The sequence below is a fragment of the Canis lupus genome, chromosome 18 (genome assembly GCF_011100685.1).
Source record: "Canis lupus familiaris isolate Mischka breed German Shepherd chromosome 18, alternate assembly UU_Cfam_GSD_1.0, whole genome shotgun sequence".
In the NCBI taxonomy this organism is placed as follows: domain Eukaryota; kingdom Metazoa; phylum Chordata; class Mammalia; order Carnivora; family Canidae; genus Canis; species Canis lupus.
In genome coordinates, this window is record NC_049239.1 from 43,087,835 (window position 1) to 43,102,858 (window position 15,024).

The 15,024-nt window shown below is 44.3% G+C and overlaps 2 protein-coding genes and 1 long non-coding RNA gene across 6 annotated transcripts in view; 2 read left to right on the forward strand and 1 right to left on the reverse strand.

Moving 5' to 3' along the window:
* LRP4 (LDL receptor related protein 4) overlaps window positions 1-6,017 on the forward strand; it is a 52,206-nt gene extending 46,189 nt beyond the window's left edge. The window contains exons 37-39 of one of the 2 annotated variants that reach the window (XR_005373455.1): window positions 833-974; window positions 3,514-4,118; window positions 4,477-6,017. Coding sequence is in view for 1 of the 2 variants with exons in the window: in XM_038563407.1 (XP_038419335.1) it covers window positions 833-974; window positions 3,514-3,846 (475 nt within the window). In the remaining variant the exon portion in view is untranslated. Of the gene's footprint in view, window positions 1-832; window positions 975-3,513 lie in introns of both variants that reach the window. The other variant, XM_038563407.1, reaches the window with a different exon arrangement.
* LOC119864228 lies at window positions 123-12,093 on the reverse strand. The gene is made up of 3 exons (XR_005373456.1): window positions 11,611-12,093; window positions 6,054-6,305; window positions 123-419 (listed from the first exon to the last, which is right to left on the reverse strand). It is a non-coding gene; the product is annotated as an uncharacterized LOC119864228 (long non-coding RNA).
* A 76-nt stretch (window positions 12,094-12,169) lies between these two features.
* CKAP5 (cytoskeleton associated protein 5) overlaps window positions 12,170-15,024 on the forward strand; it is a 106,553-nt gene continuing 103,698 nt past the window's right edge. For all 3 annotated transcript variants that reach the window (XM_038563404.1, XM_038563406.1, XM_038563400.1), the window contains exon 1: window positions 12,170-12,264. The gene's annotated coding sequence lies outside the window, so the exon portion shown is untranslated. The remainder of the gene's footprint in view (window positions 12,265-15,024) is intronic.

A 15,024-nucleotide genomic window follows, 5' to 3' on the forward strand; every position in this document is an offset into this window, starting at 1 on the left:
AAGATCCCAGCTAGTAAATAATAGATGTGGGATTGATGCAGATCTGGCTTGACTCAGTCTATTAGCTAGCTATTGCTGTATAGTAAATTATTCCAAAACTCAACAACTTAAAATGACAGCCATTTTATTATCTCACAGTTTTTGTGGGTCAGAAATCTGGATTCAGCTTAGCTGTGTGCCTCTGCCTCAAGGTTCTCTTACAGGCTGCAGTTCAGGTATCAGCTAGGGTTGTGGTCTTTTCTCAAGGCTTGACTGGGGAGGGATTCCCCACTTATGTAGCTGTTGGCAGGATTCCGTTCCTCATAGGCTGTTGGACTAAGGGTCTCAGTTCCTTGCTGGCTGTTGGCTAGAGGTCTTCCTCCCTTATCTGCCTTGAGGGGCCTTCCCAAAGGACAACCGACAACAAGGTAGCTTGCTTCCTTCGGAGGAAGCATAAGAGAGAATTAGGGAAGAAAGGCAACCAAGGATGGAAGCCCCAGATTTCTTTGGAACCTAATCTAGCATCCATCAGTTTTGTATATTCTGTTTCTGTCAGAAGTGAGTCGCCCGGGGTTGGTGGAGTGTGTGACTTTTGATTTGGGATTGTGGATTCGAGCCCCACACTGGGTGTAGAGACTTAAAAATTAAAAATAAATTAAAAATAAAATAGAAAGAAGTGAGTTACCAAATGTAGCCCACACTTAAGGGACAAGGATTCAGAAGGTGTGAGGACCAGGAGGCAGGGGTCACTGGGGCCATCTTAGAAGCTGCCTGCTACATTCGGGGTGCAACTTCCCCAGATACCACCGCCATAAAGATCTGAACTAATTTCTCATCACTTTTCCTCCTAAAGACACAAAAAATCCAAGTTAACTGATCCTGGAATGGGGAACCTGACCTACAGCAACCCCTCCTACCGAACTTCCACTCAGGAAGTGAAAATTGAAGCAATCCCCAAACCAGCCATGTACAATCAACTGTGCTATAAGAAAGAGGTAAAAATTACAATTTACATTTAAGGTGGGGTTTTTTTGTGTTTTGGTTTTTGTTTTTAGGGGGAGGGGGGGAAGGATATGTTCCAGTTGCCTGAATGGATCCGAGAGGGATACTGGTAGTCCCATCTACCATTTTGGCAGTTATAGTGAACAGAAGAACTAAATCTGATTTGGGTTTCTGGAGAGATCTAGATTCTCTGAGGGACCAGCTTGAGGGACCTTAGTGAGAGCAAGGTTAGTAAGCAGATTCCAGGAGGTCTAGGTCTGAAAGCATGTGAGTATGCACCTCCCTGCCAGGAGATAACTTCCCAGGCTCATAGGTTTTCCCTCTCGTAGTCATCATTCCCCTGCAGGCTGCACCCCTTTGAGATGCCCTAGACTCCTAGACAATACCCCAAAAACCCACGAGCTCCTGGACTGTCCCTTTTCTAACCTCTGATCCAAGCTATTGGCATCTATGGCTGGGAATGGCTGGGTTTTTTGCTATTCTTTCTCTTATCACAGAGTCTTAAGAGATTTCTCTAGAATTCTAAAGATTTACATGCTTTTGCTCTCTTAACTCCTTTGTTGCTTCAGTGAAAAATTATATGCTGAATGTTTAGGCCTGAAAAATAGTCCCAGTTCCACAAGGGATCAGTACCCTGCAATTTCAGATTTTCCTAGTCTAATATGATCCCTGCTTTTTCCAAAATCCTGTAACCCTTCATCAGGAGTTATATCCCTTATGAAACCTAATTGGTCTACTCTCTTGGCCTATCTAGCACAGTCAACACTTGCCCTCACATATACAGGGCTCCTATGCACAATGAGTACGTTTTATGTAATAATCACATGCTTTCTGGATCCATGAATTTCCATATAAAAAAAGCTTCTACTGTAAGCCAAAACACAACCTGCAGGGATAGTTTGCAGTTTGAGGGTTGGTAGACCCCTCCTCGATTAGTATCTTTGAGAGACTCCTGAGTCTTCGATTCCTAGAGTGTTTGATGCCCCAGAGAAGAACTGTCATAAGGGTCATGGGTTATAACTGAAAAGTGTGTGACCTCTTTCTTCTGTTGTATGCTTTTCCTCAGCAGCTCTTTCACCCCTCAGACAGTCTTTCACCCTTTCTCTTCTGATTTCCTCTTGATTTCAGGTACCTGTTGTGGTGTGTTTGTAGAGGAAAAGGGTGCGTCCCCCCCCCCCCAAACTGCCAGTGCCATTACTCCCACCTCTTCCTAATTCCTAACCTACTCAGCAGTGTGTCTCTGCAATGAAGACACTGCATGTCTCCATCTAATCTTAAGCTAATTTCAGCTCTCGGAGGGTGTGCTGGGTGAATTGGTGTGGGTCTGCAGGCATGCACCTGTGTGCTTGTGTGCTATGTCTGTCTCTGCTCTGGAGGGAGCTGTCACTCTTAGAGTACAGTCATCAGAATATATGGTTTAATGTAGGGGCTTAGTAAAGGTGCTTAGCCAGGCTAGTCAATAGAATATACAACTCTTGATCTCAGAGTTATGAGTTCGAGCCCCACATTGGATATAGAGATCACTCAAAAATAAAATCTTTAAAAAAAAATGTAGGGGCTCAGTTAAATATCCAAGGAGTTGAATTGCTACTAAAATAGAGGAGCACTTCAGAGCTCTTGGCAGGAACACCATCCCAGGACAGAACCTAAGCCATGCCCATTTTTTCCCTGGTACTGGTAGGCATGTTGGTTGGTATCCCTCAGAAACCAGGAGTAAGCCTACCCTTTGAGAAACCCATAAAAGGAGAAGCTTGACTAGAACTGTCACTGTCCTTAGAACAATCCCAGGTCACTTGGGAATGGCCTCAAGGCTTGTGGGAGCAGAGCCAGGGTAACCCCCCAAAAAACACTATAGGTTATGGGACCCCAATGGATTGACTGACACTCAGAACCCAAATAAGATTTTCTAGATTCCTTCTGTCTTACTTCCCAAAAATTTTCTCCTAAACAAAATTAGAAAGAAGAGAAGTAAGAATAAAAGATCACAGAAGTAGTTTAAAATTCTGAATAAGTACACATTGAATTGCCTTTATCAGTTACCTTTGATCACGTACATCAGCATGATGTCCCATTAATAAACCATAATAACAATGTAACAATCGCTTACATGATTTCGTGTTTCTTATGTGTCAAGCACCTACTAACTGTGTTCCATGTGTCGCCTCATTGATCCCTCACAGCACTTGGTTATGAGGTGGATACTGTTATTCTCCCTACACTACAGATGTGGAGACTGACCTTAGAGATGCTAAGTAATTTGCCCAAGGTGACCTAGCCAGTGAGTGGATGATGCAGGACTGGAAGCCATGGTTCTCCCTCCTCCCTGTCTGAGGATGGTAATAATCATCCTAGCTGCTACTCTCCTTTTAGGCTGACTCATCTGTTTGCTCTGACCACGTCTCCCCATTCATTTGTGGGATCTTTGTACTCCTCACACCTCCTCTCACCCCATCCACTTCCTTTTTCAGTTCACCATGAGATCCTTTATAGAGAGCCAACCGACTGACCGTGTCTCCCCACTCTCCACCCTAGGGCGGGCCTGACCATAACTACACCAAGGAGAAGATCAAGATCGTAGAGGGAATCTGCCTTCTGTCTGGGGATGATGCTGAGTGGGATGACCTCAAGCAACTGCGCAGCTCACGGGGGGGCCTTCTGCGGGATCATGTATGCATGAAGACAGACACAGTGTCTATCCAGGCCAGCTCGGGCTCCCTGGATGATACGGAGACGGAGCAGCTGTTGCAGGAAGAGCAGTCTGAGTGTAGCAGCGTCCATACCGCAGCTACTCCAGAAAGACGGGGCTCTCTGCCAGACACAGGCTGGAAACATGAACGCAAGCTCTCCTCAGAGAGCCAGGTCTAAATGCCCATGTTCTCTTCCCTCCCTGCCTGTTCCTTCTCCTTTATGGACTTCCAGTCCTTGTGCTCACTTATACAACAGGCCCCCCAACCTATGTGCTCGTCCTTCTCCCTCCCCCAAAAAACTGCTCCTGAGACCTCCACGGGAGCTGTTTCCACCTGAGTCCATAACTACCTGTGCACAAGAAGTGATGGTGCATCCTGAAAACGTAGACCTGGATTTTACCACGAACCTCACCTCTTGCACTCCATCCTGAGCCTCTGAAACTAGGCTTGGTAATGATTCCTCATCAGTACAGAGCTCCACCTCCCCTTTCCCTGGTACCCTGCCCCACGAGAACTGATGATCCCCAAGACTTCACTCTCCCCCATCAGAGCTGGCCTGGCCGCTTCTCTGAGAGAACTTGCCCATCAAGGGGCTGGGGCAGGGGTCAGGGGTAGAGAGAGCGATGAAGGATAGAGGCTGAGAAAGGAAGGAGAAGTAAGCCCAGCTGGTATGGGCGTCTCAGAAGCCTCCAGCCTCAAGTGCATTGGTAATATGAGAAAGCTTTTAAGGGTTGTTGGGCTGCATGTCCTGTCCATTGCTGGCAATGGATATTATTCTTGCCTAAGAGCTACTGTTTTTTTTTTTCAGCTGCCAGTATTGGTGAGATCTGGGTGTGGCTCAAGCTGTTCTTCCTCCTACTAGAGTATCTAGAAGCTTTTCTACCTTCCGATGACAGAGCCCTTATCGCATGGCAGCTGGCTAATATGAATTCCCCCGTGGGTGCCACCACTGGCCAGTACCCTTATGTCTTTGATTCTAAGTATAACCAGGTTGTGAACAGGGGCCTGAGGAATGTGGGGCCCCAAGCGCTGAGCCCCTACAGGGTCTAACCAGCGCCACTTAGACCAAAAGAAGCACATCACCTGAACCTTAACGTTCTGCCCCTCTCTCCCCGCTCATTGTCGGGGATTCTAAGCATAGAGGTCCTGAAACAACTTTTCAAAGAAGGGCCAGAAGTTTTCATAAATAGTCAGGAAGAGAGATTGGGTTGTAGATTTGGGGTGCACAGGGCCTCAAGGGAAGTGTCCATGAGGTTGAACCTCCTGTGTTCTCTCTCAAGTGCTCAGGGATCTAAGTTAAGGGACAGAGAACCTGTGGCTCTAGGGGTGGTGATCTTCCCATTCCAACCCTCTTCCCAGCTAAGTGACTGACTTTCCAGGCTGTGATGCCATTACTTGGTTCATGCTCGTTCACAGAAAGAGCATGTCTCATGCTAGTATCAGGGGAGTGGAGGCTTTTTTTTTCTGCCCTAAACCTTCTATATAGCCCCTTCCTTTATCCCCCCCCCCCCCACACACACACACACTGCCTAGTTTGCTTTTTCTGACGTAGGCTTGGGGTGGTGAGGAGGACCACATTAAGACGCAAAGTAGGGAGAAGGAATAGAAAGGTAGGACCATTCATGAAGCCCTCTCAGCCTAGGGCAGATCCAGACCCTTCTCCCCAGGAATTAGAAGCAGCAAGGGGGAAGACAATGGGCTGAGAATAGAGGCAGGGGCTTCTGGGGGAAGTTTCCTGACTTGAAAACTTTCCTGTGGTTGTCAGTATTGAGAAATCCACTGCCACACATGTCAGTGAAAACAAAAGCAAAGCTTTTCTGGTCAGTTCTAAGGCTGCTAGAGACAGGTGCCAAGCCCTTAGCCCTGCTGGTAGTAGCTAACCCAGGTCTGCACCCACACAGGACAGCCTGGCCAGGCCAGCAAGTCTTTTCCAGTACACACAATGGGAGAGGCGAGGTGCCATTTAGGGGAAGAAAGGGAGACATTTCACACTTAACGGGGCAGTAAAAAAAGGAGCACTTTGGGTCCTCAGACTCAGGTTGAGGATGGGGAGAAAATAGAAAAGTGGCATTTTCTTGATTGGAAAGGGGGAAGGATCTTATTGCACTTGGGCTGTTCAGAATGTAGAAAAGACATATTTGAAGAAATATCTATTTGAGCACTGATTCACTATGTAAAAAAGCAAAACCTCTCTGTCCTAAACTAATGGAAGTGATTCTCCCGCGCTCATGTGTAATGGTTTTAACGTTACTCACTGGAGACATTGGACTTTCTGGAGTTATTTAACCACTATGTTCAGTATTTTAGGACTTTATGATAATTTAATATAAATTTAGCTTTTCTTAATCACCGTGCCTGGCTTGGAGTCATGACTAATAACTGCACCTGCTCTGTCCGGCAGACCCATGCTTTTGAAAACCTTCTTGAGACACATCACCTCTGTGTCCTTCGGGGATGTGAGGATGATGAAGAGCAATAAAAGGTGTGAGGTTCAGCTCATCTTGAGAAGACCGGTCAAGACCAGAGTTCATTGGCTTGTGAAATCCTTATTTCCTCTAGAACAGGGATATCAGATAGGTTTCATCTCAAGGGCCAACTCCGGTTGGTTGGTAGTGGCTGCCTGAGGTCCTGTTGAGACTCAATGGGGAAAGTGTCAAGATTGTTAGTGACATCTCCTTCAGGCACTGGAAGAAAGTGTCATGGCATATATACCTACATCTTTTATCTCTGTTCTAGGTTTATAAGGACCTCATTGTCACAGAACTTGACTTTGCCTTGCCATGATAATCACTGGCAAGACTGTCTGATATAGCAGGAAAAGTACTAGGGACAAGGAGGGTTCATCACAGGCCCCAATCTGCTCCTAGCTATTTTTGATCTTAGGGTTTACAGTGATTCTGACAACAGATCTAATCAATATTATGATTCCTTTTGTTTGTTTTCCTTTTATTTTAAAAAAGCTGCCTTCTGATACTTTATACACTACATCTCAAGGCTAGGACAGTGAGTTGGGGATCCCTTCTCAGGTTCTCTGGATGTAACACCTCTCAATGATGATTGGGAATCATGGAAATCTCAGTGCCAGATGGAGAATACTATGTCAAAGATCAGTAGCTGATTTTCTAAACCACAAGCCTTTTATAGAATAATGCTTCCATGAATTCCCTCATCTCTTGCTGGGGGCCAAGTCCTGCTCCATGCCTGAGCACAGATCTTAGAATCTAGCAACAGCCTCCATGCCCACCCTATGCCCCCAACCTCCAAAAAAAGAAAGGAAAAGCAAGAAAGACTGAAGCCTCTTGTATTTAAATAACAGGAAAGCTGAGGGTAATTTATAGTGTATAATTCTTCCAATTTTGGTGGGAAATATGTGTGCTAGAACAGGAACAAATGGAATAGCTCAAGGACAACCATCCCCTTACTCCACCATTCTTTTTTGAAAAAACTCACACCAGAGACAAAAAAGGACATTTGAAGCAATGAAATCCAGACTAAAGCATAAGCCTATATACCTATAGAAAGTACCCCCTCCCAAAGGCTCAAGGTTACTGGCCACCCCATGAACAATGACTACCAAAGTTGCAAACTCAGGAATAACTTTTCAAATGAGAAGAAAAAATGAATATATTAAGCACACACCATTTGCTCTAAAGACTGGGAAATGTTTCTGGGAGAACAGTTTGGTGAATGTATTTTGACACCTTGTGACCACAGGAGCCAGTATAATCAGGTATTCAACACTGCCTGAACCATAAAGGTCTTGCTAACCTGCAACTGTCCTGCCATGTTAGCAGGAAATGGGAGAGGAAAAGGAGGCTGGGCCTGATGGCCCAGGTGTTGATAAGAATCTGGAGTGGAGCCGATGGGACTTAAGCAAAAGTGTCAAGGATTTAACACCCTGTTTTCAGGTTATGAGCTGGCTTATACTTCCCTGATTAGTAAAATGAAAAGGTTAAGGCAAATGATTGCTAAGGTAATTTCTAGCCTGAAACTTGTTTTTATGTTCCTTCAAAGAAATCCTGGGGATAAAACAAGAGTCAAGAATTCCTTGTCTGTTTCTCTGTATATAAAACCTGAAACCGATGAGTAGGGAGATGGTTGGTCAAATTCTAACAAACTGGACATATTTTTACAAGCAATTACATTCAAAATGTAGTCCCTGTCCTTCTTTCTAAATTGCATGAACAAATAAGGGAACCTAAGGTAAAAAAAAACGTCTCTGTGGCCCATAGAGAGGTCTCCAAGGCATGAATTGAAGCTTTCACCAAACTTAGACCTACAGAAAACAAAGTGCTGCAGAGGAACTTAGAAAAAGCATCTATGAGAGTTGAGGGTACACAAGATTCTAAGTGTAATGCACTGAACTTCAAGAACATAAACTTCAGTTATTTCTACTTATGGACATAATGAAAAATGTCGTTGAACCCTTTTTATAGCTAAGAAATTGTATTCTTTTCTTCATATGTGAAGGTGACTCAACTGATCCATTTAATAGGATGTGTATCTGGGGATGTTTCAGGCTGCCTTTGTTTTGTAACATTCCCTCACTCGCCCATTTATTTTCTCTCTAGATCATTCTCCCATTAAGCAGCTGGCAGAGGCTAAGCAGAGCTCCACATAGGGAACAGAGTTTTATTTCCAGTCAAGGTTCCAACTCACAATTTTGGACTCCTTGACATGGTGTTAAAACAGATCCAGACAGCCTAATTAGGGGTCTGAGTTTAAACCCAAGGCTAGAGTTAGCCCCAAGCTACGCAATCTGCCTATTTCGTTTTACAAGACACAAAGAGCCAAGAACTCTCACTTATCTTCTTCTCAGTGGTTTTCCCTCCCTCCTGCCCCTAAAAGCCTGTTGACAGCCTGCTAATGAGGCCCCTATCTCTCCCTCTGCCTCCTTCCTCTTTGGTGGAGCTGATGCTTCTGTGGTCAGAGTTCTTGAACAGCCTGCATTTGGGGGGCTGTGGGAGAATGGATTATGAGAAAAGGGTTATTCATTCTTTCAATCACCTATTAAATGCAACCAATACAATATGGAAGAAGCTGGGAGGCCAGTAAAGGCACAAAAACCCACAGCCATTTGAGGCCTGTGTTAATGTCACCACTGCTTTCTCCAGGGAATAATGCATGAGGTACCTGGACCGAGTGTTGAGAGGAAGCTAATCACTGAAGCTGCTCCTCTTAGACTGGAAATATGGATCCATGTCCCATTGCAGAGCTTTCTCTCCCAGAATGCCATTTGTGATTATGATGGAATGAGCACTGTCCCCACCCTAGCATGCTTTTCAGAAATGCTCAGCACAATTATTCAGCAAACACAATGTTTGACATTTGTTTACTGCTTCCACTTGCAATAATAGTGTGTTCACCTTGATCTCTAATGCATAGAAGGGTTTCATTGTCCCATTAATACTTTCCTTATGTAGAACTACTGAAAGGTCCTTGGATTAAAGTAAGCACATGTCACTCTGATAATACATAGATAAAAGCTATTTGGTGATAATCATGGACTGCAAAAGATGACTGGCCGAACATTTATTGAACACTTATTATGGATCAAGGTATTATGTTAGGTTTCTACAAGGCCCTACAGGATCTGCCACTCCTTGCCCTCCATTATCTATCGGACCTCATCTCCTACTATCCTCCTACTGCCAACTACTCTGCTTCAGCTATACTGGCCTCCCTGTTTCTCTAACCTGAGAGGCATGCTCCCAATTTAGAGTCTCTGCATAGCGGGTCCCCCTGGCTGGCACTTCCTGTAGATAAACTCATGGCTAACTCCTTCACCTAGTATTTGCTTAAAGGTAAACTTCTTAATGAAACCTACTCTGATCATCCTTTATAAAATTAATGTCTAACTCTACTTCCAATCCCTTTTACTGAGTTTTTTCTTTTCACATTGCACACATTGTCTAATTACAAACTATATAATTTATTTATGTGTTGATTGTCTATGCTTTTTTCAGTATAATGTGAGTGCCATAAGAGAGGGATTTGTGTGTGTGTGTGTGTGTGTGTGTGTTGCACTGGTTATCCCAAGTGCCTAGAACAGTCCCTGCACATATTAGGTGCTCAATAAATATTTGTTGAATGAATGAATAAAAGAATGAAATCAGACATCTAATGCCCACCTTCTAGTAGGGCTACATAAACCATATAAGACAAAAAGGGATTTGCCATTTTGTTCTAAAGCTCTCCAGGATCCAGACTCCATACATCCTTTATAGAGCAAATTCCAGTTTACCATCACACTCTCCTTATAAATGTAATCTTCAATTTATTTTCCATAATATTTAAATAAAATAAACATGCCAATGACCAATGACTGAAGAAGACTATTTCTGTATGTACCTAACCCATTTCTCAAAGGTTACGCTGACCTTTTTGCTCTGCTTGGTTCTTTTCTCCTTCCCCTAACCTATGGATCTGTCCTCATGCCCCACCTTTTCACTCTCCACTCTCCCACTTTGTGGTCTCATCCACTGCTACAATTTCATCTTTTCTACTCTCTGGAGGTGCTTCCTAAGCCTGTATCACTTGAGTCCTAATCTTTTCTCACAGTCCTCATCCTGTGTTTCCTAGATCTACTTAGAAATTATGCTTCAATGTCTCATTGGTACCTAAAAGTAAACAGGTCTAAGACTAAATTCCTTGCCTTCCTCTTGAGACTGGCTTCTCCTGACTTTCTACTTCCATTTGATCAATCACTGCCTAGGCTCAAATCCTAGCATGCTCTTTGACTCATCTCCCTAAATGGGCCCCACCCTCACCTTTGTACCAAGTTGGTTGCTAAATCCTTCACCCTTTCTTGAATCTGTTCTCAGCATTTCCACTGCTATCACCTCCTATCAGACTCCTAATGGGGCTTCCAACTGTAACCCATTTTAGACAATCAAGCTAATTAGTTTTCCTAAAGTGCAATTCTGATTTTGTCACTCTCTGGCTCAGAAACCTTTCATAGCTTCCTATCACCTATTTAAAGTACAAATTCCTTACCTTAGTATTCAAGACCCTCCTAGAATCTGCCTTTCTCTGTCAGTTTTGTATCCTACTACTTCCCAACATGAACCCCTTTTAAAAATCAAACTCACATGTTCAATTCCCTACATATAATTGTACTTTGTTTCTGTGCCCTTACTCTTACTTTTCCCACTGCTAGATATTCTCCCTGCTACATATATATATATATATATATATATATATATATATATATATATATTTAAATTAACATGTCAAAGGCAAAAAAATTCATTTCCCTATCTACTCTCCTTGCTAAATAATTTCTTGAAATTCCAGCAATGTTCTAACCATTTTCAGGCATGCACACAAAATACATATGCATTTATAACCATATACAATAAAATCATTCCATATATGCTTTTCTGCAACTTGCCTTTTTTCAATTAAATAAAATTTGTGCATTTTTCTACACCAGCACGTACAGAATAAACAGATTCTTTTTAACAGTTACATAGTGTTCTATTGAGTGGATATACTGTAATTTATGTAACAAGTTCTCTATGAATGGACATTGTAATTTCTAGGGTTTGGGTTTTTTTGTTTGTGGGGTGTTTTTTCTCCCATATCTTAAGAATTGCTGAGTGAATATCTTTCGACATTTTTCTTTGCATACGTGCATAGATCTGTAGGACAGGTTCTTAACAGTGGCATTATTGGGCTAGAGATTATCACATTTTACTTCTTTTTTTTTTTAAGATTTTATTTTTATGTAATCTCTACACCCAACCTGGGGCTGGAACATACAACCCTGAGATCAAGAGTTGCAAGTTCCATCTTCTGAGTCTACCAGGCGCCAGCACCACCACCCTTTCTTAAAGATTTTATTTTTAGAGCTAAACAAGACTTTCAGAAATCACATTAACCAAGCCTATCATTTCTAAGAGAAACAGGAATATTAGTTAGGCTTTTGCAGAACACTTACTGTTCAAAGGCCTTTCCTAGACAGCCAATTGGTTATATTAAATCCTCACCCTAGGCTTGTAAGAGAAACATTGTCATCCTATTTTGAGGAAACTGAGCTACAAATAATTTACTGGGAAAGTGGTCTGCTTAGAGCGGGTCCAAGACCAGAATCCAGCATCCTGGCTCCATTCACTGCTCCTTCCACGATATCCCAGCTGCCTCTCGTTCCCCTCGCGTACTTAGCTACACAATCGGTATTTGGTGAATGAAATGACTTTTTAAAAAATTGCCAGGTGTTGACAGTAGCTCGAATGGCCAAAATTTAAAAAAAGCAAGCATGCTGATGGCCGGGGATGCACAGCTCTCCACACAGCTTTCGCCCTTCTCTCGGGGAGGGGGGGGTAGGGGGGTGCAGGGTCGTCGGCAGCTTTCGCTCTAGCGACCCCACATCCCCACCCCACCAGGCAGCGCCGGTTCCGAAGGAAACACGGCTGCGCGCGGCCCCTTTAAAGCTGCGGGCGGCGCGTGCCCACAGGCCTTTCAAACGGACCAATAAGCGGGCGATGGGCGGTCCGTCGGGAACCAATAAACGACGAGGACACTGCGGGGTGTGCGGCGGCCCAAGCGGTTTCAAACGGCTTAGAGCAGGCCCCTCGGTTCTGACCCGGCGGAGGTGAGTGGCCGGTGGGCCCGACCCACCCACCCAGGCCCTCGGGTCCGGGCGTCGCGCGCGCCGAGGGGTGTTGAGCCCCGGGCGGGGGAGCCTCCGCGGACGCGCCCCTCCCTCGCCGCACGAACCCGGCGGATCTGAGGCGGCGAAGCGGGGCGGAGGCCGGCGGACCCGCGGCTGGGAGGGCGGGGGCGTGGGCGCTCGCGTGCAGCCGAGGCCGGCATCCGGGGACCCGAGCGCGCCGCGGCGGGGTGGCGGCGGCGGCGGCGGCGGCGGCGGCGGGGGAATGCGGGCGGTGCAGGGCCGCGCCTGGCGGCTGTGGGTGTTCCGGGGCTGGGGCGGGCGGGGGCCCTGCGAGCCGGCCCTGCTACGGTGCCCCTCGCGTAATTGTCAAATGAATGAATGAGTGAATAAGAACCCAGGAGGGCTGTCGCGGCGGTGAAGGGCCGGGTCGTCTCGGAGCGTGACAAGGACTGCGGTGCCGGGGCCTGCCCGCGCACCTGTGTCCCCGCCGGCCGGCTGCGGTTTTAACAATTCCGATCAGACCGCGCCGCCCTCGCGCCTGGCTTCCTCTCTCAGAAGGTGTCAGTAGTTCAGGTGTCTTTCCAGCTCTGGAGGTTTGGAGGACCTATACAATAGCCACCAGCGTAGGTTATCTTAACTAAGTAGGCCCTGCTACTTTATGATTCGGTAAACTCGGTTTTTACTTTTTCAGCCCTTACCACTATTAGGCGGTTGAGTTAGCTACCCTGCAGTCCTGGTAACTGTCGGGATTTAAACGCATCCCGTTCTGTTGCTGGGATAGAAAAATGCTGAAAGCGATGTTGCCCGAGTGGCTTACTGTGTGTTAGAAAACATATTCGTTTTGATGAATCCTAACAATGAGTGTTTCATTCAGCATCAATAGAGGGTAAAGTGGGTTGTTCTTTTTTTTTTTTTTTTTTTTGCAGAACTTGCCCCAAATTTTATGCTTGGCTCTAAATCTCACGGGGAACTAAGGCATCAGATCTTGGCCCAGAAATGCTGCCTGTCTTATTTTATGCATAATTATAGTAATTGAAAACTCATTTTTAGAGAGGTGAACTTCTGTCTCCATTTTCATCACCCTGAAAAGTCCTTCTTTGACCTAAAGAGCCGATATATTAAGCTAACAATCTTTGGAAATTTATTAAGTCTAAAAAAGATTTGGGCCTTTCATAAGTGACTGAACAGACTCTCATGTTGTTTTCATAAAATTTAATGATACAGAGGAGGTGAGATCAATTTATTTTGCCATAAATAATGGCATAAATTAAACTTAGTCAACTTGTGAGAAGAAAATTTTACACAAGTTTTCCAAGTCTGTTCACTGGAGAGCAGTCAGAGGTAAGCAGGGTATTCCATAACAATTCATATACCTTCTTTATTACTTTTAACGTTTTGATCATCAGCTTTGAATTATGAACAGTAGTGTGGCCTACAACTGACAGCTCAATTTTAGCAGCAGAGCTTTTTAATTGCAATAAATTTGAGTACCTTAATATTACGAACAGTGTTCTAGATTTCGAAGAGGCAATTAGAAATAATAAATACATCTCTAACGAGGCCTTAGGATATTGTTTAAAATCTTGATGTGGAATGAAAACTTTATTTTGAAGTAAAGCCAGGCTCTCTTATGCTCCTTTGACTTAATGGAGTCTCATTCATCTCATTCATTGATTCATTCAACACATACTGAGATTGATGCCTACTGTGTGTTAAACACTGTTCTGGATTCTGGGAATACACCAGTGAACCAGAAAAAGACAAAGCTTCTGACCTAAGGGAGTTTGACAGTTTTATCTCTCAAACAATTTGCTGTAGCAAATTGTATTTTCTATAATCCCTCTGGCCCAGCTCTGGTCCTTGAACAAAATACTCAAATACTTTTATTAGCAGTAGCTAACATTTATTGAATTGTTACTGGGTGCCACATTTTATCTCTTTTAATCCTCACAGTTTTTTATAGATGAGGAAACTCAGAAAGGTTATGCAACTTGTTCAAGATCATGCAACTGATAGAATCTGAATTTGAACCCAAGTTAGTCTTTCTCCAGGGCCTTTGCTTTTGACCTATGGTTGTACTACATGAAGTAATGAGATACATTAGGGAGAATTCAGGAGCAATTTCTGGGTAGAATACCCTCCCCTCTCCTTTTTAAAATATTTTATTTTATTTATTTATTTATTTACTTATTTATTTACTCTTTATAAAAGATTTTGTGTATTTATACACAGAGGGCACAGGTAGGCAGAATGGCAGGCAGAGGGAAAGGGAGAGGCAGGCTCCCTGCTCTCCTGATGTGGGGCTTGATCCCAGGATCATGACCTTGAGCTGAAAGCAGACTCTTAACTGACTGAGCCATGTAGGGGCCCCAAAGAATCTCAAGCAGACTCCACAATGAATGCAGAGCCTGTTGCCGGGCTTGATCTCAGAACCCGAAACCAAGAGTTGGAGACTTAACCAATTGAGCCATCCCAGGCGCCTCCCCCGCACACCAGCTTTTTTAATACTTTTAGCAGAGCCATGAAAAAATATGAATGATAGGACATGGTGGTATTTGGAAGGAAGATGGAGTGGTTCAAAATACAGTAGTTACTGGACTGCTGTGACTTTGGGGGAGACTCTGGGGGAGCCTAAAATTGAGATCTTAATCTACTTACCATTGATGGACTCCTGATGGGCAGTGTTAGAGTTGTTTGAGATCCTTAAATGACTTTTGTATTTTTACTTCTGGAGTTCAG